General features: G+C 33.4%; 2 protein-coding genes across 2 annotated transcripts in view; both read right to left on the bottom strand.

The window, feature by feature from the left end:
* LOC133425119 (interleukin-6 receptor subunit beta-like) overlaps positions 1 to 582 on the bottom strand; it is a 27,886-nt gene extending 27,304 nt beyond the window's left edge. Inside the window, exon 1 of the mRNA XM_061715799.1 lies at positions 559 to 582. Coding sequence (XP_061571783.1) covers positions 559 to 582 — 24 coding nt within the window. The remainder of the gene's footprint in view (positions 1 to 558) is intronic.
* Positions 583 to 18,711: 18,129 nt separating this feature from the next.
* On the bottom strand, positions 18,712 to 25,324 carry LOC133425118 (uncharacterized; the record flags this gene model as incomplete). The annotated part of the gene is made up of 5 exons (XM_061715798.1): positions 25,315 to 25,324; positions 24,949 to 25,076; positions 19,850 to 20,059; positions 19,338 to 19,545; positions 18,712 to 18,935 (listed from the first exon to the last, which is right to left on the bottom strand). Coding segments are annotated over exons 1-5 (780 nt in total), but the record flags the coding sequence as incomplete, so codon positions are not given.
* Between the last annotated feature and the right edge of the window lie 120 nt (positions 25,325 to 25,444).

Below are 25,444 nucleotides of genomic sequence, written 5' to 3'. Positions count from 1 at the left end.
ACTTTATTCTCATAATATTACGACTTTATTCTCATAATATTACGACTTTATTCTCATAAAATTACGACTTTATTCTCATAATATTACAACTTTATTCTCGTAATTTTACGACTTTATTCTCGTAAAATTACGACTTTATTCTCATAAAATTACGACTTTATTCTCATAAAATTACGACTTTATTCTCATAATATTACGACTTTATTCTCATAAAATTACGACTTTATTCTCATAATGTTACGACTTTATTCTCATAATATTACGACTTTATTCTCATAAAATTACGACTTTATTCTCGTAATATAACGACTTTATTCTCATATTATTACGACTTTATTCTCGTAATATTACGACTTTATTCTCATAAAATTACGACTTTATTCTCATAATATTACGACTTTATTCTCATAATATTACGACTTTATTCTCATAATATTACGACTTTATTCTCATAATATTACGACTTTATTCTCGTTATTTTACGACTTTATTCTCGTAATATTATGACTTTATTCTCATAATTTCCTATGTTTTTTCTGTCTTAGTTTGGCCTAATACTCCGTCGTACTCAGGAGACTCCATGGGAGTTCGTTTTTATTTTCTTATTTTCACTGACCTCAGATCCATTTTCTTGAATGTGAACGAGCCCATTAGGCACTTTATTTTATTTTCATCGCAGATGTAAATTTATTTTAACGCAACCATCAATGTGTCTGAATTTGTCATCCAAATAAATGTGCAAATCCATGTCAATCCATGTTCCCTTTCTAGATGTAGGACTGTCTCAGAAAATTAGAATATTGTGATAAAGTTCTTTATTTTCTGTAATGCAATTAAAAAAACAAAAATGTCATACATTCTGGATTCATTACAAATCAACTGAAATATTGCAAGCCTTTTATTATTTTAATATTGCTGATTATGGTTTACAGTTTAAGATTAAGATTCCCAGAATATTCTAATTTTTTGAGATAGGATATTTGAGTTTTCTTAAGCTGTAAACCATGATCAGCAATATTAAAATAATAAAAGGCTTGCAATATTTCAGTTGATTTGTAATGAATCTTTTTGCATTACAGAAAATAACTGACTTTATCACAATATTCTAATTTTCTGAGACAGTCCTGTATTTCTTAAAATTGACATTTTTATCAAAAGGATGAGAGAAAATGCGATGGAAAATATTTTTCGATTTATAAATAAATGTCTAAAATAATTGTCAGACTAAAATTAGACTAAAATGCCAATAGTTTTTGTTGACTAAAACTAAACAAATAAATTCACGGTTTCATGGACTAAGACAAAGAAAAAAAAAATGCTCGACTTTTAGTCGACTAAAATGAGACTAAATAAAAAAAGGATGAGAGATAAAAACGGCGATTGAAACAGCACTAAGACTGATGAAAAGTCTTGTATAAGCCTTAGAAATAAGGCAAGTGGTGAAATGTCGAGGAAAAAGTCAAGATTTTCAGAAAAAAGTCAAAATGTCGAGAAAAAGTCGAAATGTTGAGAAAAAAGTTGAAATTTCGAGAAAAAAGTTGAAATTTTGAGAAAAAAGTTGAAATTTTGAGAAAAAAGTCAAAACTTCGAGAAAAAAGTCGAAATGTCGAGAAAAAAAGTCAAAATGTCGAGAAAAAAAGTCAAAATTTCAAGAAAAAAGTCGAAATGTCGAGAAAAAAGTCTAAATTTCGAGAAAAAAGTCTAAATTTCAAGAAAAAAGTCGAAATGTCAAGAAAAAAGTCAAAATGTCGAGAAAAAAGTCGAAATGTCGAGAAAAAAAGTCAAAATGTTGAGAAAAAAGTCAAAATTTCGAGAAAAAAGAGTTTGACTAAATATGACAAAAAAATAACATGTCGATTGAAACAGGACTAAGACTGATGAAAAGTCTCGTATAAGCCTTAGAAATAAGGCAAGTGGTGAAATGTCGAGGAAAAAGTCAAAATGTTGAGAAAAAAAGTCAAAATGTCGAAAAAAAGGCAAAATAAGTCAAAATGTCGAGAAAAAAGTTGAAATGTCGAGATTAAAAAAGGAAAGAGGAAGAAAAAAGAGAAAAAAGGAGAAAAAGAAGGAAAAACAAAGAAGAAAAAGAAAAAAGAAGAAAAAAAGAGAAACAAGACAAAAAAAATTGAAAAAGTCTTGTATAAGCCTTATAAATAAGGCAAATGGCAAAATGTCGAGAAAAAAGTCGAAATGTCGAGAAAAAAGTCAAAATTTCGATAAAAAAGTCAAAATGTCGAGAAAAAAGTCAAAATGTCGAGAAAAAAGTCAAAATGTTGAGAGAAAAAAGTCAAAATGTTGAGAAAAAAGTCAATATTTCGGGAAAAAAAGTCAAAATGTAAAGAAAAAAGTCAAAATGTCGAGAAAAAATTCAAAATGTTGAGAGAAAAAAGTCGAAATGTTGAGAAAAAAGTCAAGATTTCGATAAAAAAGTCAAAATGTCGAGAAAAAAGTAAAGATTGTGAGAAAAAAGTCGAAATGTCGAGAAAAAAGTCGAAATGTCGAGAAAAAAGTCGAAATGTAGAGAAAAAAGTCAAAATGTCGAGAAAAAAGTCAAAATGTCTAGATTAAAAAGGAAAGGAAAAAGGAAGGAAAAAGAGAAAAAAGGAAAAAATGAAGAAAAAACGAAAAAAAGGAGTAAAAAAAAGAAAAAAGAAGAAAAAAAATTTAAAAAAAGAAGTAAAAAAAAAGAAAAAAGGAGAAAAAAAAATAGAAAAACTGAAAAAAAAGGTCAAACATTTTTGACAAAGCTCCAGGAGCCACTAAAGCAAAATGTAAAAATATCCGACAAGAACAACCAGACTGCAGTGGAGAGGGATTGACGTAAACCCTGAGCTTCAGGTCCAGGTCAACGTTTCTTTGCTTTTCCGTCTCACTCCGACACTCAGACCTTAAATCTGACCTGAGTCCAGCAGGAAACTAGATCTTGTTGAGCGATTATCCATAAAACCCAGATTTGTGGGTCGTCTCCACCTGGACGTCGGACATTTGCAAGACTGTTTTCCCCAGAATTACCGGCTGCGTGAGCTTTACATCATTCATGACTGGAAACTGGACTCAGAGTCCTGGACGCGTCTGGACGCGCTCCGTAAATCTGCAAGAAGAGAAGAAATAACAACAGAACTGTCCATGCAGCACATTGGAGAGTAAGCAATCACGCACGGGCAGCGTTTGTGATTTCTAGCTCACGCCGCTCCGGCGAGGACGAGGACGAGTCCGAGCAGAGAAACAACTTCTTCCTCTCAGAACTGGACGTTTTCCTCTAAAGAAAACTGTCAAAATAAACCGTGGCAACAACATTTAAGGCGGAAAAAAACCTTCTTATTGGTAACGACAAAAGCAAAAGCATCTCAGCAAAAGAAATAATTCCTGCAGGTCGAAGTTTTGTTGTTAAAACACTGGATCGTCTAATTTATAATATTGAGCATTATGGCATGCCGTTCAGGAAAATAATATTTGAATATATTGAATGAAACTCCGAATATATTGAATGAACCTTGAATATATTGAATGAAACCACAAATATTGTGAAGGAACCTTGAATATATTGAATGAAACCCCGAATATATTGAGTGAACCCCAAATATATTGAATGAACCTTGACTAAATTGAAGAAACTCTGAATATTTTGAATGAACCTTGAATATTTTGAATGAAACTCCCAATATATTGAATTAACCTTGAATATATTGAATGAAACCCTAAATATATTGAATGAAACCCCGAATATTTTGAATTAACCTTGAATATATTGAATGAAACTCTGAATATTTTGAATGAACCTTAAATATATTGAATGAAACTCCGAATATATTGAATGAGCCCTGAATATTTTGAATGAACGTTGAATATATTGAATGAACCTTGAATATATTGAATGAAACTCCGAATATATTGAATGAACGTTGAATATAATGAATGAAACTCTGAATATATTGAATGAAACTCCAGAATATATTGAATGAACCTTGAATATATTGCATGAAACTCTAAATATATTGAATGAAACCCCGAATATATTGAATGAACCTTGAATATATTGAAGGAACCTTGAATATATTGAATGAAACCCCGAATATATTGAATGAAACTCCAAATATATTGAATGAACCTTGAATATATTGAATGAACCTTGAATATATTGAATGAAACCCCGAATATATTGAATGAAACTCCAAATATATTGAATGAACCTTGAATATATTGCATGAAACTTCAAATATATTGAATGAAACTGCAAATATATTGAATGAAACTGCAAATATATTGAATTAACCTTGAATATATTGAATGAACCTTGAATATATTGAATGAACCCCGAATATATTGAATGAAACCCCGAATATATTGAATGAAACCCTGAATATTTTGAATTAACCTTGAATATATTGAATGAAACTCTGAATATATTGAATGAAACCCCGAATATTTTGAATTAACCTTGAATATATTGAATGAAACTCCGAATATATTGAATGAACCTTGAATATATTGAATGAAAGCCTGAATATATTGAATGAACCTTGAATATATTGAATGAAACTCCGAATATATTGAATGAACCTTGAATATATTGAATGAAAGCCTGAATATATTGAATGAACCTTGAATATATTGAATGAAACTCAGAATATATTGAATGAACCTTGAATATATTGAATGAAACTCCGAATATATTGAATGAAACTCCGAATATATTGAATGAACCTTGAATATATTGAATGAACCTTGAATATATTGAATGAAACTCCGAATATATTGAATGAAACTCCGAATATATTGAATGAACCTTGAATATATTGAATGAACCTTGAATACATTGAATGAAACTCAGAATATATTGAATGAACCTTGAATATATTGAATGAAACTCTGAATATTTTGAATGAACCTTGAATATATTGAATGAAACTCTGAATATATTGAATGAACCTTGAATATATTGAATGAACCCCAAATATATTGAATGAACCTTGAATTTATTTATTTTTAATTAAGGTTGAGCTTCAGCTACGGTGTCGTTGGAAACCCGACGGCTTAGCTTTCACGCAGAAATCAGGCTTTTTCTTTTACAAAAGGGTTGTTTCATTACCAGGTCACATGACTTGGTCTTTTATTTTCCTCCTAGTATGACAAAGTTACTTCCAGAGGAAGCTTTGTCGTTCTGCTGAACTCAGGCCTGCAGCTTGTTATTAAATGTTGACATTCGTGTCTGACTCCGCTCTGCCAAACATCGTTAGCAGCAGATCTGAAGAGCAGGAGCTTCAAACACTGATCTGACATCATCCTGCAGAAATGAGAAATGAGACCACGCAGGGAAAAACAAAGCATCGTGTGCAACAACATCAGTAGCAGATTTACAAATCCTTGTTTTCTGCTTTGAATTTTTGCACAGCATCCCAACATTTGTGGAAGTTCAGGTGTAGTTCAAGTTTTCATTTTTAAATGGATGCTGCATCAACGTGGGCCACCGACACAAGTCCAGGCTTCAGTGTGAGCGTTGAGATTCGCCCAACTTGTCTGTTAACCGCAATAAAATAAAAAACAGACAAGGTAAAGTGGTCCAGATGAACTAAACCCCCCAAAAACCAGACAGATTAAAACCCAGGCAACACAACTCTGTTCTGTCAGCTTCCGGCGAAACATTGGAGACTTATATTTTCTGCACCATAAGGCGCACATTCTTTTTTATTTTTTATTTATTTTTTTTTTATAACCTTGTCTGCACATATTAATGATTGATACCATGCAGGTAAAAACCAAAGGCATATATATATGTGCATTATTACTATATTTAATATATACATACATATATATACGCATACATATGCGTACACACAGAGCCGCCGCAAGGGGTGTGCGAACCGTGCGACCGCACGGGGCCTTGCGCTATGGGCCGTTTTTGAAAAAAAAATATATATTTTTTTTTTTTTTTCGTTTTTTTTCTTTCGTTTTTTCCCTTATAAATATCAACAGTCACATTCCATTACAGACCTAAATGTGTACTAGTCTGTGCATATCAATAAAATATATGTGCAAAGATGCGCGTTTCTGTTGTTCAATACAACTGATCAGACCAAGCGCAGACACAAGCTGCTCTGATCCAGACGGTGGAGTTGGAACAAACTGTCACACAATGTCGAGAGAACGAGACAGAATCAGGAAATTTCCATCAGGGGATGAAAAAAGAAAAAAACTAAAGAAAATTGAAGAGTTTAATGCCTCTCTGAAAGGCTTGTTTGATAAATTTGTTAGAAAAATCACCGATCTGACCGGGTCTCAAGCAGCCGTGGGGCCCCCCGTCGAGGCAAGCCAAATGATGATGAGGCAGGGGAAGGTATCCAGTATTTTGCTAATTGGAGAGTTAAAATTGCGCATATAGACACCCGATCCGACCCAAAAAACCCCAAAATTTCGCGCGAGGGCCTCCCCCCCCCCCCCCAACCCATTTCGCACAGGGCCTCGCAAATCTCCCAGACGGCTCTGCGTACACATACATAAATATACACATACACAAACCCAGTGATTTTTTTCATTTTTTTTGGGGGGGGGGGGGATGGGGTGGTGGTGACATCCACTGCAAATCCAGGAAGCAGGAACACACGGAAACACACGTCAAGCACTGGAAATCTGCAACAAAAACCACAAACGAAACACAAAACCGACAAAAACAACACGGAACCGACCAAAACACAAGCAGCAATCGACCCAAATCACAGTCTGAGCTAAGCTACCGCTACCGCTAACTAACCCCAAAAAATACAGAGCCAGCATGCAGATGAACAAGCCAGTGTGTATGTCTATGTGTGTGTGTGCATGTATGTATATGACTGTGTGTGTGTGTGTGTGTGTGTGTGTGTGTGTGTGTGTGTGTGTATGAGCGTGTATATGTATGTGTGCCTAAATGTGTCTTTTTTTCTCTTTTTTTCCTGATTTTTCCTCTTTTTTTCTCTCTTTTCCCTTTTTTCATATTTTTCCCTCTTTTTACCCTTTGTTCCATTTTTTTCCTCTTTTTTAAAATATTTTTTCATCTTTTTTCCTCTTTTTTTCCTTTTTTGAAACGCTGCCGTTACCAGCTCAGCATCCCAAAACAAAACCAGCCTTGCATTATGTTTGGGCTAATCAGCTGAACATGAAGCTCCAGCGGTGAGAGCCCCCCGGGGCGGCCGGGTGTAAATGCTGGTTGTAGTCGGTCGGGATTACTGTTGGATGAAAGGAGGAGAAAGTATGTGAACTTCTGCTTTGATTCGTCACAATAAAAGACAAACAGATGATAACAGACAAGTACAGGGCTCTTTAGCTTTTTTCCTCTTTTCTCTTTTTTTTTTTTCTTCTTATTTTTTTTTTTTTTTTTTTCTTTTTTCTCCTTTTTTCCCCTTTTTTCCTCATTTTTTCCTCTTTTTTCTCTTTTTTTCATCTCTTTTCCTCTTTGTTCCTCCTTTTTTCCTCTTTTTTCCCTCTTTTTTCCCTTTTGTTTCTCTTTTTTAATAATTTTTCCTCTTTTTTTCCTTTTGTTTCTCTTTTTTAATAATTTTTCCTCTTTTTTTCTTTTTTCCTATTTTTTCTTCCTTTTTTAATAATTTTTCCTCTTTTTTTTCGTCTTTTTTTCTTTTTTCCTATTTTTTCCTCTTTTCCTCTATTCTCTTTTTTAATCTTTTTTCCTCTGTTTTTCCTCGTTTTTTTCCCTTTTTTCTCTCATTTTTAGAATATTTTTTCCTTTTTTTCTCTCTTTTCCATTTTTTTCTCTTTTTTTCCTCTTTGTTCTTTCTTTTTTCCTCTTTTTTTCCTTTTTTGAAATGCTGCCTTTACCAGCTCAGCATCCCAAAACAAAAACAGCCCTCGGGATTACTGTTGGATGAAAAGAGGAGGAGAAAGTATGTGAACTTCTGCTTTGATTCGTCACAATAAAAGACAAACAGATGATAACAGACTAGTATGATGTTATGTCTCTATAAATCCGAGACGCTAATCGCTAAGCGCTAATCGCTGCTCAAACGTTTGTGTTTTCATTTCAGATTTCATTTCTTGTCAAAGTTCTCTGGTGTCTGGTGTCAACCCTTCTACTTCCTGTTTTACTTTGAAAGTCCGGCTGTTGCTCAATTTTTTCAATATTAACCAAATTGAAGTTTATTATGTTTGCAGATGACACTTAAGTATTTTGTTCAGGTAAGAATATGGATGAGTTACTAGTGCAAGTGAAGCGAATAGCTACTAAAACCTGCTGTTGCTCCTTCTCTGCTCATTCACGTCTTTCCATTATTTAAACCAAACCCGTCAGTTGGGAGCGGCTCACGGGCCCGTGGAGCTGCCAGCCGAGGATCTGTACGTTCACCCTGATGTGTGGTTACTGGTTAGCCACACACGATCAGCAGCTCCATTTGTGCTTCTTACGTCTGTTTGAGGGGCAGACGTGTCAGAATGTCAGAGAGAGGATTAATGCACTGGCTCGGAGCCACTTCTCATGACCTTGTGGACGAACTGCCAGTCAACTCAGACCTCCGAGGGTTTTCTGCTTCCTTAGCCGAGTGTCTGTCACACCCAGAATCCCCCCAGAGATGTCACAGGTATGGCAGAACGGAACACCTCCTAGGAAACACTTCTCAGGAACTTCAAGGAGAAATTAAAGAGGCAACTCAATCAACCTCGGCTACAATTTTACCCTCGGAATTAAAAAATCTTTTAAGGACACGGAAAGGAAAAGTGATTTTCTCGTTGTATATCCAGGGGTTTTTGTGTCAAGAAGAAAGTGAATAAATGAAATCACATTACATTCTTCTAAGCTCTCGACACCGGCACCAAATTAAGATCTTTCAGGCCGGGGAACGGAGCTCACGAGCAGCTTTTAGGTATTTATAGCAAACGTAAGACAAAGTGATTCGGCTCAACTTTGATAACCTTGTTTTAATTATGCAGTCGCGTGTCCGTCTTCTAACTCCGCTCCGTTTGTGCATTCAAAGCAGTCGGGCCGTTTGTTCGGCGTAACCGCCGCTTTGAACTCGCGGGAAAATGTTATGCAAAAATCTCCCCTTTGATGCCGAGCAGAGTGCACTTATTAAACAATTAGCATAGTTATTGTGGTGCTAATCGCCCGGAGAAAGCTGCAAATTGGCAGGAGAGATTAAAAATAGTCTGTTGGTTCCTGACTGTGGTGGAAACTGGACCAGAACTGAGCTTTTCTGAGGTTTGGCTCGGGTTTGCAGCTTGTTTGGTGCCATTATCCATCTGTACGGTGGCCGAGACCCGCCATTGCTGAAAATTAAAGAAACGCTGCAAATAAAAAGAAACGCTGCAAATAAAAAAAAACGCAGCTGCAAATAAAAGAAACGCAGCAAATATAAAGAAATCCTGCTGCAAATAAAATAATAAATGCCGTTGCAAATAAAATAATAAACGCTGTTGCAAATAAAATAATAAATGCCGCTGCAAATAAAATAATAAACGCTGTTGCAAATAAAATAATAAACGCTGCTGCAAATAAAATAATAAACGCCGCTGCAAATAAAATAATAAATGCCGTTGCAAATAAAATAATAAACGCCGTTGCAAATAAAATAATAAACGCCGCTGCAAATAAAATAATAAACGCCGTTGCAAATAAAATAATAAACGCAGCTGCAAATAAAATAATAAACGCAGCTGCAAATAAAATAATAAACGCCGTTGCAAATAAAATAATAAACGCCGCTGCAAATAAAATAATAAACGCCGCTGCAAATAAAATAATAAACGCCGCTGCAAACAAAATAATAAACGCAGCTGCAAATAAAATAATAAACGCTGCTGCAAATAAAAGAAATGCTGCAAATATAAAGAAACGCTGCAGCAAATAAAAAAAAAACGACGCAAATAAAAAAGCCACAACGGAAGTGAATAACTGGGGACTATTGTTGCTGATGCACCGGTGTTTTTTATGTGAGAGGAGAAGAAGACGAAGAGGACGTAAGTGGAAAGGAAGAAATAAGAAGAGCGAGGAATAAGAAGAACAACGAACGAGAAAATAAGTGAAATAGTCCCCGGTAAATCACTTCCTTTGTGGCTTTTTTATTTTATTTGCAGCGTTTCTTTAATTTGCAGGGTTTATTTCATTTGCAGCGGCGTTTGTTTCTGTTTGCAGCGTTACTTTTATTTTCAGCAATGGCAGGTCTCCGCCACAGTACGTTTTTATTTTAATTTGCTGTAGGATTTTGTAGCATTCCCTGTAGCAGCTCCATCAGGTAGATACGTAACTCAACCCCAGTCACTATAGTACAGTATTTTACCAGATATTCCATGTGCCTTATATATGAAGAGGGTTTTAAAATAGGCCATTTATTGAAGGTGCGTCTGGTCTCGCAGGTGGCGGGGTTGCCTCCCCCACTATTGATACACTTCAGGTGGAGCTTGGATAAGACTAAGGGAAAAAAGAGGAAAAATAGGAAGAAATATTTAAAAAAGAGGAAAAAATATTTTTAAAAAAGAGGAAAAAAGAGGAAAAAAAGTTGAAAAAAGATGAAAAAAGAAGAAAAAAGAGGAAAAAAAGGAAAAATTATTAAAAAAAAAGAATAAAAAAAGAAAAAAAGAGAAACAAAAGGGAAAAAAGAGAAAAGGGGAAGAAAAATAGGAAAAAAGGAAAAAAAGACAAAAAAAGAGGAAAAAAAAATAAAAAAAGAGAGAAAAAAGGGAAAAAATGAGGAAAAACCGAGGAAAAAGGATAAAAAAATGAGAAAAGAGGAAAAAAGGAAGAAAAAATAGGAAAAAAAAGAGGAAAAAATATTAAAAAAGAGAAACAAAAGGGAAAAAAGAGGAAAAGAGGAAAAAGATGAAAAAGGGAGGAAAAAAGGAGAAAAAAGAAGAAAAAAAGAAGAAAAAGGAAAAAAAAAGAAGAAAAAAGGAGAAAAAAGGAAAAAGAAGAAAAAAAGGAAAAAAAATAAAAAGAAAGAAGAAAGAAAGGTCAAACATTTTTGAAAAAGCTCCAGGAGCCACCAGGGCGGCGCTAAAGAGCTGCGGGTTGCTGATCTCTGTACTTGTCTGTTATAAATACCCCGGGGGGCTCTCACCGCTGCAGCTTTATGTTCAGCTGATCAGAACAAACATAATGCAGGGCTGGTTTTGTTCTGGGATGCTGAGCCGGTAACGGTTTCAAAAACCGGCCTCCGGAGACGCCGGCGTGTTTGCAATGCACCATGGGTAATGTCAGTAAATGGAATATTCATCTCCGTCGACGTCCGTCCCTCGTGAGCCGTGAATCATCCGCCCACTGGATTATGTCACATTCTCCACAGAAAAAAGAAAGAAAGTAGATGTTTCATGGATAGAAAGTCTCTCTTCTTTTCCTCCCTCTGTTCCTGTCATCACAGTCTCCCCTCTTCTCATTTCACTCACTTTTTAATGTTTAATTTAAACCTCCGGAGCAGACGGGGATTCAACAGGAGGGCGACGCTGTACCGGCGGGGCGGGAGAAAGATCCACAGCGCCCTCAAGTGGAAAAAAGAGGAAAAAAGAAGAAAAAAAGAGGAAAAAAGATTATAAAAAAAGAGAAAAAATAGGAAAAAAATGAAAAAAAGATGAAAAAAGAGAAAAAAAGGAGGAACACAGAGGGAAAAAAGAGGAAAAAAAGGTGGAACAAAGAGGGAAAAAAGAGGAAAAAAAGAAAAATAGGAGAAAAGAGGAAAAAAGAGGAAAAATAGGAAAAAAGATTAAAAGAGAGAAAAAAAGGGAAAAGAGATAAAAGAGGAAAAAATATGAAAAAATAAGAAAAAAGGAGGAAAAAAGATTAGAAAAAGAGAAAAAATTTGAAAAAATAGGAAAAAAATAGGAAAAAAGAAGAAAAAAGAGGAAAAAAGGTGGAACAAAGAGGGAAAAAAGAGGAAAAAAAGAAAAATAGGAGAAAAGAGGAAAAAAGAGGAAAAATAGGAAAAAAGATTATGAAAAAAGAGAAAAAATTTGAAAAATAGGAAAAAAATAGGAAAAAAGAAGAAAAAAGAGGAAAAAAGGTGGAACAAAGAGGAAAAAAAGAGGAAAAAAAGGTGGAACAAAGAGGGAAAAAAGAGGAAAAAAAGAAAAATAGGAGAAAAGAGGAAAAAAGAGGAAAAATAGGAAAAAAGATTATGAAAAAAGAGAAAAAATTTGAAAAAATAGGAAAAAAATAGGAAAAAAGAAGAAAAAAGAGGAAAAAAGGTGGAACAAAGAGGAAAAAAAGAGGAAAAAAAGGTGGAACAAAGAGGGAAAAAAGAGGAAAAAAAGAAAAATAGGAGAAAAGAGGAAAAAAGAGGAAAAATAGGAAAAAAGATTAAAAGAGAGAAAAAAAGGGAAAAGAGATAAAAGAGGAAAAAATATGAAAAAATAAGAAAAAAGGAGGAAAAAAGATTAGAAAAAGAGGAAAAAAGAAGGAACAAAGAGGAAAAAAAGGGAAAAGAGAGAAAAAGAGGAAAAAAGAAGGAACAAAGAGGAAAAAAAGGGGAAAAAAGATTAAAATAGGAGGAAAAAAGAAGGAACAAAGAGGAAAAAAAGGGGAAAAAAAGATTAAAATAGAGAAAAAAAGAGGAAAAAAGATAAAAAAGAGGAAAAAACAGAGAAAAAAACAGAGAAAAGAGGAAAAAGGGAGAAAAGAGGAAAAAGTTTTTTACAAAAAGATAAAAAAAGGAAAAAAGAGGAAAAAGGATGAAAAAAGAGAAAAATTAGGAAAAAAAGAGGAAAAAACAGGAAAAAAGAGGAAAAAAAGGTGGAACAAAGAGGAAAAAAAGAGGAAAAAAAGGTGGAACAAAGAGGGAAAAAAGAGGAAAAAAAGAAAAATAGGAGAAAAGAGGAAAAAAGAGGAAAAATAGGAAAAAAGATTAAAAGAGAGAAAAAAAGGGAAAAGAGATAAAAGAGGAAAAAATATGAAAAAATAAGAAAAAAGGAGGAAAAAAGATTAGAAAAAGAGAAAAAAAGAGGAAAAAAGAAGGAACAAAGAGGAAAAAAAGGGAAAAGAGAGAAAAAGAGGAAAAAAGAAGGAACAAAGAGGAAAAAAAGGGGAAAAAAAGATTAAAATAGAGAAAAAAAGAGGAAAAAAGATAAAAAAGAGGAACAAAAATGAAAAAAGAAGAAAAAAGGAGGAAAAGGGAGGAAAAAAGATTAGAAAAGAGAAAAAAAGAGGAAAAAAATATGAAAAAGGAAAAAATAGGAAAAAAATATGAAAATAAATGAAAAAAAGAGAAAAAAATGGAAAAAATATGAAAAAAGGAGGAACAAAAAAGAAAAAAGAGGAAAAAACAGAGAAACAAACAGAGAAAAGAGGAAAAAGGGAGAAAAGAGGAAAAAGTTTTTTACAAAAAGATAAAAAAAGGAAAAAAGAGGAAAAAGGATGAAAAAAGAGAAAAATTAGGAAAAAAAGAGGAAAAAACAGGAAAAAAGAGGAAAAAAAGAGGAAAAAAGAAAGAAAAAGCAGGAACAAAGAGGAACAAAAAAGAAAAAAGGAGGAGAAGAGATTTAAAAAGAGAAAGAGGAAGAAAATATGAAAAAAGAGGAAAAAATAGGGAAAAATGGAAAATAAATGAAAAAAGAGAAAAAAGATGAAAAAGGGAGGAACAAAAGAGAAAAAAGGGGAAAACACAGAGAAAAAAAGAGAGAATAGAGGAAAAGGGGAGAAAAGAGGAAAAAATATTAGAAAAGAGGAAAAAAAGATTTTAAAAAATATAAAAAATAGGAAAAAAAAAGATGAAAAAAGAGAAAATATGAAAAAAAGAGGAAAAAATATTTAAAAAGAGAAAAAAAGAGAGAAAAGAGGAAAAAAGGGAAAAAGAGGAAAAGAAGGGTTAGGGTCGTGAAGGTTTAGTTTCCAGCGCAGTCTTGCCACATCCAATATGGCGGCGACGTTGACGTATCACAGCAGCTTCATGGAAGGAGGATACGTTGGTGTAGCGGCGGTTCAGCCGGCGCCGCAGGCTCGGCTATGTTTAGTCGGGGATCATTATGTAACTTGTCATCACTTACTCTCAGTCTCTGCTCGTCTCCTCCTGACAGACGGCTGGACGGAGAGAGAGGGAGGAGACGAGACGAAGGAGGAGAAGGAAAAGGAGGGGAGGGAGGAGAGAGAGGGAGGGAGACGAGACGGAGGAGGAGAAGGAGGAGGGGAGGGAGGGAGGGGAGAGAGGGAGGGAGACGAGACGGAGGAGGAGAAGGAGGAGAGGGGAGGGAGGAGAGAGAGGGGAGGGAGGCGTCCGACATCGGTGCTGCTCTGACGGACGTAGTGTCGCCAACTCCCTGGAAAATAAATAAGGGACAACCCGGCTGCTTCACCTTTCCTGTCCTGGTGAATTTTGGAGGAAAAAAAGGGGAAAAAATATTTAAAAAAGAGGAAAAAAGGGAAAAAAGAGAAGAGAGAAAAAAGAGAAAGAAAGAGAAAAAATAGGAAAAAAAGAGAAAAAATATTAAAAAAAGAGAGAGGAAAAAATGATGAGGAACAAAGAGGAAAAAAAGATGAAAGAAAGAGAAAAAAAGAGGAAAAAAGGGAAAAAAGAGAAAAAAATAGGAAAAAGGAGAAAAAAGATTGAAAAAAGAGAAAAAAGAGGAAAAAAGGAGGAACAAAGAGGAAAAAATATGAAAAAATAGAAGAAAAAAAAGGGAAAAAAGAGGGGAAAAACCCGGTTGCCTTCACCTTTCCTGTCCTGGTGGATTTTGGAGGAAAAAAAGGGGAAAAAATATTTAAAAAAGAGAAAAAAAAAGGGAAAAAAGAAGAAAAAAGAGGAAAAAAAGAGGAAAGAAGGGAAAAAGAGAGAAAAAAGAGAAGAGAAAAAATAGGAAAAAAAAGAGAAAAAAAGATAAAAAGAGGAAAAAATATTTAAAAAAAATAAAAAAGAGGAAAAAAAGAAGAAAAAAAGGAAAAAAGAGGAAAAAAAGAGGAAAAAATATGAACAGCCGGGGTCTAGTAACTTCTGCAGCCGCTGACCAGAACCTCCTGCAAGCTCTGCGTTCATCCCGCTCTCGGTCTGAACCAGAAACAGAAAGGTGGATAAAAAGAAATCTGAGCAACTGCACTTTGTCTTAATCTCCTCTGAGAGCTTCCTGTATGAGCGGCTGCAGCAGATTCACTTGTTATTTGACATTTGTATTGAGGAGCTGAGGAGACTCGTCCTCCCGCTGCAACGAGAAGCTCAGCCAGACTTCCTGCTGCTGCTGTTTTACAGAATATCTGATGCTTTAACACCGTTCTGAGTTTGATTTACACATAGTCCAGCTGTTTATCTCTAAAATGTGTAGGAATGGTTCAGTTTGTGATACAAGCATGAAATTTGGTACAAATAGCCAAAGGTTTCCCCAAAAGATCTGGACGTGGAGCCATCGGGAATTTTCAACATGGACACAACTGTTTTCTAACGAGTCTACACTCCTCTTTTTTTCATCTTTTTTCTCTTTTTTTCAGCTTCTCTTTTTTCCATCTTTTTTTCCTCTTTCTTTCTCTTTTTTTCCTATTTTTCTCTCTTTTTTCATCTTCTCTTTTTTCCTCTTTTTTTCTCCTTTTTTCATCTTCTCTTTTTTCCTCTTTTTCTCCTTTTTTTCTCTTTTTTTCGCCATATTTTTTTCCTATTTTTTCATCTTTTTTTTCCTCTTTTTTTCAGCTTCTCTTTTTTCATCTTTTGCTCCTTTTTTCCTCTTTTTGCCATATTTTTTTCCTATTCTTTTTCAACTTTTTTTCCTCTTTCTTTCTCTTTTTTTTCCTATTTTTTCCATATTTTTTCATCTTTTTTCCTATTTTTTCATCTTTTTTTCCTCTTTTTTCAGCTTCTCTTTTTTCATCTTTTGCTCCTTTTTTTCTCTTTTTTTCCTCTTTTTGCCATATTTTTTTCCTATTCTTTTTCAACTTTTTTTCCTCTTTCTTTCTCTTTTTTTTCCTATTTTTTCCATATTTTTTCATCTTTTTTCCTATTTTTTCATCTTTTTTTCCTCTTTTTTTCAGCTTCTCTTTTTTCATCTTTTGCTCCTTTTTTCCTCTTTTTGCCATATTTTTTTCCTATTCTTTTTCAACTTTTTCTCCTCTTTCTTTCTCTTTTTTTTACTATTTTTTCCATATTTTTTTCATCCTTTTTTTTCCTCTTTTTTTCTCTATCCCCAAAAGATATGGACGTGGAGCCAAGGAAAAAGAGGAAAAAAAGAGGGACAAAAAGATGAAAGATGAAAAAGGAGAAAAAAAGAGGAAAAAGAAGAGGAAAAAGAAGAGGGAAAAAATGAGAAAAAAAGAGGAAAAAATATGGAAAAAAAAGAGAAAAAAGAGGGAAAAGAGATGAAAAAAGGAGGAACAAAGAGGAAAAAAAGATGAAGGAAAAAGATGAAGGAAAAAAATAGAAAAAAAGATCCAGGGCAAACTGGCAACTCATTTCAACTAATCACTCATTAGAAAACACTTGTTTCTGGCGGCCATTTTGAAAAATGGCTGCCATGGGCGCCATGTTGAAAATTCACGATGGCTCCACGTCCAATTATTTTTGGAATGTCTTTGGCTAATGTGTGTACCAAATTTCATGCTTGTATCTCAAACTGAACGATTGTTCTGGTTATCTCCTGCACTAAGAATATCTGATGCTTTAACACCGATCTGAGTTTTATTTCCTCCTCCCAACGATGGAGGGAGTGCAGCTAATTATCTGCTCTGTAGAAATCAATGATGTTTAACTTTCTGTCCATCAAACCTCCTTTAATCTTTAACGTGTCACTCAGGACGTGCAGGAAGAGACAGCGTTAAAGTCTTGTTTCCTTAATGAAGTCACTTTTAATCTTATATGAGCTACAGTCGTCCAGTCTAACCTGGTACAAATATTGTGCTTGATCTACTTCAAAAGAATACAGTAAGTCAACTTTTTGCATGAGATTATTATGTAGATCCAGAAAGACTAGTCTTTGTATAAACTGCTTAATTTTTTGTATGTAAATAATATATTTTGCAAGTACTGTACAGTCAACTTAATTGTGTTAAGTTTACTTTATTTATCAAAATTAAGTTGACTTTAAAAAGAAAAGAAAAGAAAAAAAAGACAAAAAAGAGAATAAAAATGAAAAAAGAAAAGAAATTGAAAAAGGAATAAAAAAGAAGAAAAAAACAAAAAAGAAAAAAAGAGAAAAAAAGAAAAAAGGAGGAAAACAAATTTAAAAAATAAAAAAATTAAGTTGACTTTAAAAAGAAAAGAAAAGAAAAAAAGGAAAAGAAGAAAAAAAGAGGATACAAAGGAAAAAGAAAAAAAGAAAAAAGGAATAAAAAATAAGAAAAAAACTAAAAAAAGAAAAAAGAGAAAGGAAAAAAAGGAAGAAAAATGTTTTAAAAAGAAAATAAATAAGTTGACTTTAAAAAGAAAAGAAAAGGAAAGAAAAAAAGGAAAAAAAGGAAAAAAGGAATAAAAAAGAAGAAAAAAAACTAAAAAAGGAAAAAAAGAGAAAAAAAAGGAAGAAAAAAAACAAAAAAAAAACATTAAGTTGACTTTAAAAAGAAAAGAAAAGAAAAAAAGAGGATAAAAATAAGAAAAAAAACAAAAAAGGAAAAAAGAGAAAAAAAAGGAAAATAAGGAAAAAAAATTAAAAAGAAAAAAAAATTAAGTTGACTTTAATGAATGAACAACAACAGGATTTGAATGAATGAATGGATTAATTAATGAATGAATGAATGAATGAACGATTAATGAATTTTGTGCATACTAAAAATGAAGTAGTTCATAAAAAGACTAGTTTCTTGATCTACATAGAAATCTCATGCGAAAAAGTCGCCTTAAATTTTTTAAAGTAGATCAAGCAAGATATTTTTACTGTAGTTTCTACTTAAACAAATAAAACATGTTTCATCTAAACGTTTGTCAATCGGCCCGATAGATTACAATTGTTAAAGGAAAAGTAAATATGTTGTTTGTGTGTAAATGAAAAGATTACTGGGATTAATTATATAAATACTGCTTGTTAAGGAAAACATGCTCAATGTCTTATTTTTTGAACAAATGCAGATAAAGTTCAAAACTAGATGTTTTCACGTAAAGCAACAAACTTCATTTTTAATTGTTAATATCACAGATTTAAATATGTTATATTTACGTTCACTCGTCGTGATCCACACCGTGTTCACTGGTTTAACGTGATCTTTGTTGGGTCATCGTTTCACATCCATGGAGACAAATAAGATGACGTCGCCACACATGGAAAAATTCAAACATGATATTCTTTATAAGAAAAGGTCAGCAGCTGTGGAGCAGGATAGAGGGAGGGGATTTAAGAATAATCTGTAAAGGCAGAAACCAAAAAGGCCAACAGCTGTGAGAAAGGAATGAGAAGAGGGCGGTTTAAAACATGTATGAAACGGATACATCTCTTTTGTAATGTATGCCTTCCTCTAATGGTGCTTTTCCACTAGTACGGGGGTCGGCAAATCGTGGCTCTTTAGCGCCGCCCTAGTGGCTCCTGGAACTTTTTCAAAAATGTTGGACCTTTTTTTCCTTTTTTTCTTATTTTTTTCTTTTTTTCTTCCTTTTTTCTTCCCTTTTTTCTTTCTTCCTTTTTTCCCCTTTTTTCTTCTTGTTTGTCATTTTTGTTTTATTTTTTTCCCCTTTTTTCTTTTTCTTTTTCTCTTCTTTTTTCTCTTTTTAGCCCTTTTTTCTCTTTTCTTTTTCTGTTCTTTTTTCTCTTTTTTTCCTTTTTTTCTTCTTTTTTTCCTTTTTTTATTTTCCTCTTTAGCGCCGCCCTGGTGGCTCCTGGAGCTTTTTCTAAAATGTTTGACCTTTTTTTTCTTTTTTTCCTTTTTTCCCTTTTTTCTTCTTGTTTGTCTTTTATTTCTTTTTTTCCTTCCCTTTTTCTTTCTTTTTTTTTCTTTTTTTTCATTTTCTTTTTTTCTTCTTTTTTTTCTTTTTTTCTTTTCTTTTTCTTTTTTCCCCATTTTTTCTTCTTGTTTGTTCTTTTTTTCTCTTTCTTTTTTTCCTTCCTTTTTTTCATTCTTTTTTTCTTCTTTTTTTCTTTTTGTCCCTTTTTTTCTTTTTCTTTTTCTCTTATTTTTTCTCTTCTCTTTTTTTCCTTTTTTTTAAATCTTTTTTCCTTTTTTCCTTTTTTTATTTTTTTTCTTCTTTTTTTCTTTTTGTCTCTTTTTTTCTTCTTTGTTTCCTCTTTAGCGCCGCCCTAGTGGCTCCTGGAGCTTTTTCTAAAATGTTTGACCTTTTTTTTCCTTTTTTTCTTGCTTTTTTCTTTTTTTCCTTTTTTCCCTTTTTTCTTCTTGTTTGTCTTTTATTTCTTTTTTTCCTTCCTTTTTTTCTTTCTTTTTTCTTCTGTTTTTTCTTTTCCCCCCCTTTTTTCTTCTTTTTTTTCTTTTTCTTTTTTTCTTCTTTTTTCTCCTTTTTCTCCTTTTTTCTTTTTTCCCCTTTTTTTCTTGTTTGTCCTTTTTTTCTCTTTCTTTTTTTCCTTCCTTTTTTTCATTCTTTTTTTCTTATTTATTTCTTTTTCTTTTTCTCTTATTTTTTCTCTTCTCTTTTTTTCCTTTTTTCCTTTTTTCTTTTTTTTCTTCTTTTTTTCTTTTTGTCTCTTTTTTTCTTCTTTTTTTCTTTTTGTCTCTTTTTTTCTTCTTTTTTTCCTCTTTAGCGCCGCCCAAGTGGCTCCTGGAGCTTTTTCAAAAATGTTTGACTTTTCTTTCCTTTTTTTTTTCTTTTTTTCTTCCTTTTTTCTTTTATCCCCTTTTTTTCTTCTTGTTTGTCCTTTTTTCTCTTTTTCCTTTTTTCCTTTTTTTTCTTCTTTTTTTCTTTTTGTCCCTTTTTTCTTCTTTTTTTTCTTTTTCTTTTTCTCTTATTTTTTCTCATTTTTCTCTTTTTTTCTTTTTTTCTTTTTTTTCCTCTTTAGCGCCGCCCTGGTGGCTCCTGGAGCTTTTTCTAAAATGTTTTACCTTTTTTTTCCTTTTTTTTCTTGCTTTTTTCTTCCTTTTTTCCTTTTTTTTCCTTTTTTCCCTTTTTTCCTTTTTTTTCCTTTTTTCCCTTTTTTTCTTCTTGCTTGTCCTTTTTTCTCTTTTATTCCCTTTTTCCTTCCTTTTTTTCTTTCTTTTTTTCTTCAGTTTTTTCTTTTTTTTCTCTTTTTTTCTTTTTTTCCTACTTCTCTTCTACAAGTCTTCTTCTTCTGCAGGTTAATCTTGACCTTAGCGTTCAACCATAACAGTAACCATAACACTTATCTCTGCAGGGAGCCGTTAACAAATGTAAATGAATAATAATTACCTAGGATAACAGTGTCCAGCTCGGGGACCAGAACACGTTCAGAATTAAACACAACAGATGTTGCAGCGGGAACAGACGACCCGTCTGACCTTTTGTGTTCCAGCATTTTATTATCTTTGCAAACTGCCGGCCGGCTTTACGTGTCTTTCTAACCCGGGGCTCGGAAACCCGCAGCTCTTTAGCGCCGCCCTGGTGGCTCCTGGAGCTTTTTAAACAATGTTTGACCTTTTTTTCTCTTTTTTCTTTTCTTTTTTTAACCTTTTTTTCTCTTTTTTCCTTTATTTTCTAATTTGTTTTTCTTCTTTTTTTCCCTTTTTTCTCTTTTCTTTTATTTCTTTTTTTCGTTTTTTTCTTTTCTTCCTTTTTCCAGTCCTTTTTAGTCTCGACATTTTGACTTTTTTCTCGACATTTCGATTTTTTTTCTCGAAATTTCTTTTTTTTCTTTTTTCTTTTTTTTCTTCTTTTTTTCCCTTTTTTCCCTCTTTTTTTTCTTTTTATTTCTTTTTTTCTTCTTTGTTCCTTTTTATCTTTTTTCCCTTTTTTCTCTTTTTTTCTTCCTTTTTCCTTACATTTTTAATCTCGACATTTCGACTTTTTTCTTGACCTTTCAACTTTTTTCTCCTGGAGCTTTTTCAAAAATCTTTGACCTTTTTTTCTTCTTTTTTTCCTTTTTTTCTCTTTTCTTTTTCTTTTATTTATTTTTTCCGTTTTTTTCTTTTTTCTTCTTTTTTTCTTTTTTTTCTCTTTTTCTCCCTTTTTCCTTTCCTTTTTAATCTCGACATTTCGACTTTTTTTCGACATTTCAACTTTTTTCTCGAAATTTCTTTTTTTCTTCCTTTTTTCCTTTTTTTTCTCTTTTTTTCTTTTATTTCTTTTTTTCTTTTTTTCCTTTTTATTTTTTCTCTTTTTTCCCTTTTTTCTCTTTTTTCTTCCTTTTTCCTTACATTTTTAATCTCGACATTTCGACTTTTTTCTCGACATTTTGACTTTTTTCTCGAAGTGCATAATGAATAAATCTCCCCCAGTTCTAACTAATATAGAAACATGCAGCATGTGTTTCTTCATTCTAATTCTGATACAAGACTTTTCATTCTTTGCGGCTCCAGACATATTTGTTTTTTGTGTTTTTGGTCCAATATGGATCTAAAACATTTATGGTTACCGCCCCCCGTCCTAACCCTAACCCAGAATAACGGACCGTGTTCAGCTGAGATGTTTCTGTTTGAGACAGAAAGACGGAGATCCTGGCAGTTGAAGGTCTGGTGTGAATTCAGGAGACGTTTATGACTCAAACGTGATTGTAAACGTGTTCATGAGCTCATGAATGCAGAAGAATGAGACCATGGGGACGGGTGGGGCACCCGAGGGAGACGTGGGTGGAGACGAGACAGAACACAGAACTGCCTCACGCTGGAGAAACTTCAGCTCCTTTAACTCTCATTCAGAGACGAAGACAATGAGTTCTGGTTCTGGGATTCCAGTCGGAATTTGACGACTTTGTCCTCTTCTTTCAGTCCTTATGTCAGAAATCTGGGTGGGATTTTTGATAGTTTGACAGATATTTGACAGACAAGTTGATAACGTTGTTAGGACAAGTTTTTATCAGTTACGCCTCCTAGCCAAAGTGAAATCTTTTTTAAATCGTCACAACCTGGAGAAAGCTATTCCCGCTCTAATCAGCTCCAGATTAGACTATTGTAATGTTCTATATGTTGGCGTCTCCAAGTCTATGGGCTCAAATTAAAGCCATAAATATTTTGTATCTGTAAATAAACTTTGTACTTGTAGAAATATTTTGTGCCTGTGCAAAAAATATTTGTACCAAATATAATATTGTTTTTCGGCACTACCTTGTTCTCTATAGCTGATATAACATGAATTACTCCTATGTGGGATCAATAAAGTTCTTATTTTTACCATCTGAGAAAATTAAATATATTATATTTGGTTTCTAACTGTTTCCAAGTATATTAGTGCGTGTGTGAATGAATAAATGAGACGTAAAACGTACATTTATTAGTAGAAAGGTGCTTTATGAAAATAAGTCCATTTACTTGTATTAGTTTACAGTCTTGAACATCCAATATGGCGGCGACGTCAGTAGGCGATGCAATGATCTGATTGGCTCTACAACGCTTTGAAACCCGTGCCAAAGTTCGCTGATTGGCTCTTAGTTTTGGCACGTCAAAACACTGCCATAATTCGCCATAATTCGTAGTTGTAAAAAAAGTTTGTAGATTTTGTAAAAAAAGTTTGTAGCTTTGTATATCCAATGTTGCTCACAGACGAATCAATTCCACAGCTACAAAAAGGTTTTACAGATGCACAAAATATTACAGTACAAATATTTTTTGCAAGTACAAATATTTTTTGCAAGTACAAATATGTTTTGACCATGCACAAAATATTTCTACAAGTACAAAGTTTATTTACAGATACAAAATATTTATGGCTTTAATTTGAGCCCATACAAGTCCTCTATTAACCTTCAACTAGTGCAGAATGCAGCTGCCCGTCTGTTAGCTAACACTAAAAGACGTACTCTGGTCACTCCGGTCACTCCGGTAACTCCGGTTACTCCGGTTACTCCGGTCCTCTATTCACTCCACTGGCTTCCTGTCCATTTAAGAATTGAATTTAAACTTTTAATGTTTGTTTTTAAAGCCTTCAATGGCCTTGCCCCCCCCCTGTTCATCTGAGCTTTTATCGTAGTGTGAGCCTGGCAGGGCTGAGATCCTCAACTGTAGTTGGAAGTTCCCAGGTCAAAGTTCAAGTGCTGGGGGGACCGAGCCTTTTCAATCGCTGTATGTTTTATTCTGTAAAGAACTTTGGTTCACCTAGAGGTGGCTGTAAAGGGCTATAGAAATAAAGTACATTTACATTTATATCACACTAATACGTTGATGCAAAGTCATTTTCATAATGAAGCACTTGTTTATGTGGATAGTTTACCACATAAAACACCTACAATGGAGATGGAGAGAGAGGAAAACCAGAGTTATGTCGGAGCCAGAGGAGATCGCCCTAAAACTGAGAAGAAGAAGAAGAAGAAGAAAGTGAGATTTTGTCTTGACTCTGGAGAAATAAAGGAGAAATAAGTCAACTGGGTGTCAGCAGGGGCGTGGCCTGACGGACAGGTAGTTGTGCACCTTTGTAGCTTAATTACAGAGAAATGACTCTAAAGCTGCTGATTCTTGAAATCTTTCTTAGTTAACATCCATGTTTCCATGGTTACGGTCGTCCTCTTATGATGCTGTTTATGCTGCTGGAAGCTAACGCTAGGTGTCCTCAACCAGGTGGTGAAACATCATCATAAATGCTATTAAAGTGGGATGATCAGCACTTAAACTGCAGTTTAATCAACTATAATCCTGGTTCCCTATAAATAAGAACCCTTCCTCTCTTCTCCATTTCCATTTTTATTTATTATAAGTATCTCATAGCTATCGTTTTTGTCCATCGTTCCTGTAGTTTCTTGTACTGGCCCCCCTTTTTTCTCTTTTGTGCATGTTTGCAGGCCGGAGCTTCGGGAGCTGCGTGCTGGCCTGACTGAGTTTTAACATTTAAAACATTATTGTGTATATTTGTATATAATTATATTCCCCCCTCCCCACAAAAATCATACTTTTTTGGAAATGATTTGGCGGTCCACTTGCAATACCTTCGCGGCCCACAGGTTGGGAATCACTGGACGCTATATAAATAAAATTGAATTGAATTGAATTTGAGGACCGATGGGGGAGGTTCCCTTTATCAACCTCAATTATCGGAATTATCAATTACAAATGTATGTTGTATGGAATGTATATTAATAATGAACCTTTGATACGAATAAAACTGGATTGAATTGAAATTTTATTTCGAACATGAAACAGTAGTACGACGGAGTATTAGGGCCAAACTAAGACAAAGAAATATATAGGAAATTACAAGAATAAAGTCATAATATAATGAGAATAAAGTCGTAAAATTATCAGAATAAAGTCATAATGTTGCAAGAATAAAGTCGTAAAATAACGAGAATAAAGTCGTAATTTATGAGAATAAAATCGTAATATTACGAGAATAAGGTCGTAATTTATGAGAATAAAATCGTAATATTATGAAAATAAAGTCGTAATATTATGAGAATAAAATCGTAATATTATGAGAATAAAGTTGTAATATTATTAGAATATAATTTATGAGAACTCTAACAGGAAGAGTGTGTTAAAATGAGGAATATTGACCATCTTGTGAAGTTATATTTATATATTTATAATATATTTAATATTACGACTTTATTCTCGTAATTTTACGACTTTATTCTCATATTATTATGACTTTATTCTCGTAATTTCCATTTTTTTTTTTGTCTTAGTTTGGCCCTAATACTCCGTCGTACAGCAGTGAATACAAAACAAAAAAATAATAATCAATAATAAATAACTGTAAAATAAGAAAACAAAACAAAAATATAAATATAAAAAACATGCATCCACCATAATTAACATGCTCGAAATAAAAAGGATTAGGAAGAAGTAAAAACGTATTAAATCCTACCCCCTATACTATATTTCATTATGATCTAAATTAATTTCTATACAAAAAAACAAAGATCAATATATAAATATCAATAACACATCCTCACACCTATATACACTGATATAAATATACCCGCTTATAAATTAATATATCAGTCTCAACAATATACCAAAAAAAGAAAGGAGAAATTAAAAATAACCCTCCCATAAAATAAAAATAAACCTGCAGCTCCGGGTGAGCGGGTTCATACCTGTCCTGAGGCCACGCCCCCTCCGGCCCCTGATTGGTCAACGTCACGGACCAGCCGCCTCCTGATTGGCTGCCGTCTGTCAACACGCGGCTTGTGTCTCCGGCCTGTCAAAGTGGTGGCAGGAAACCCTTCAGGACCGGAAGTTCAACAATAAAACACTAAAAAGTCAGTATAGTTGTAGTAATAGCAGCAGAAAGTGAAATTTAAAGGGATAAAATGCCGTTTTATTCCAATTATTGTTTGTTTGAAATTCTTTATTCAGTCACATCACACTACAAGCACTATCAAAACAAACATTATCGACAAAATAGTGACTGAAAAGGCACAGGCAGAAGCAAAGTGCTTATATTAAACACACTTTTTTACCGTTTTCCATCGATATAATAGCGTTATAATTGAAATAAAATGGCATTTTATCCCTTTAAATTGCACTTTCTGCTTCCATTAGGACAAATATACGGATAGTATTTGTGTTAAACTGCTGAAGGGGGCCGGT

Source organism: Cololabis saira, chromosome 24 (genome assembly GCF_033807715.1).
Source record: "Cololabis saira isolate AMF1-May2022 chromosome 24, fColSai1.1, whole genome shotgun sequence".
Classification (NCBI taxonomy): Eukaryota; Metazoa; Chordata; class Actinopteri; order Beloniformes; family Belonidae; genus Cololabis; species Cololabis saira.
This window is presented reverse-complemented; position numbering and strand designations above follow the sequence as displayed.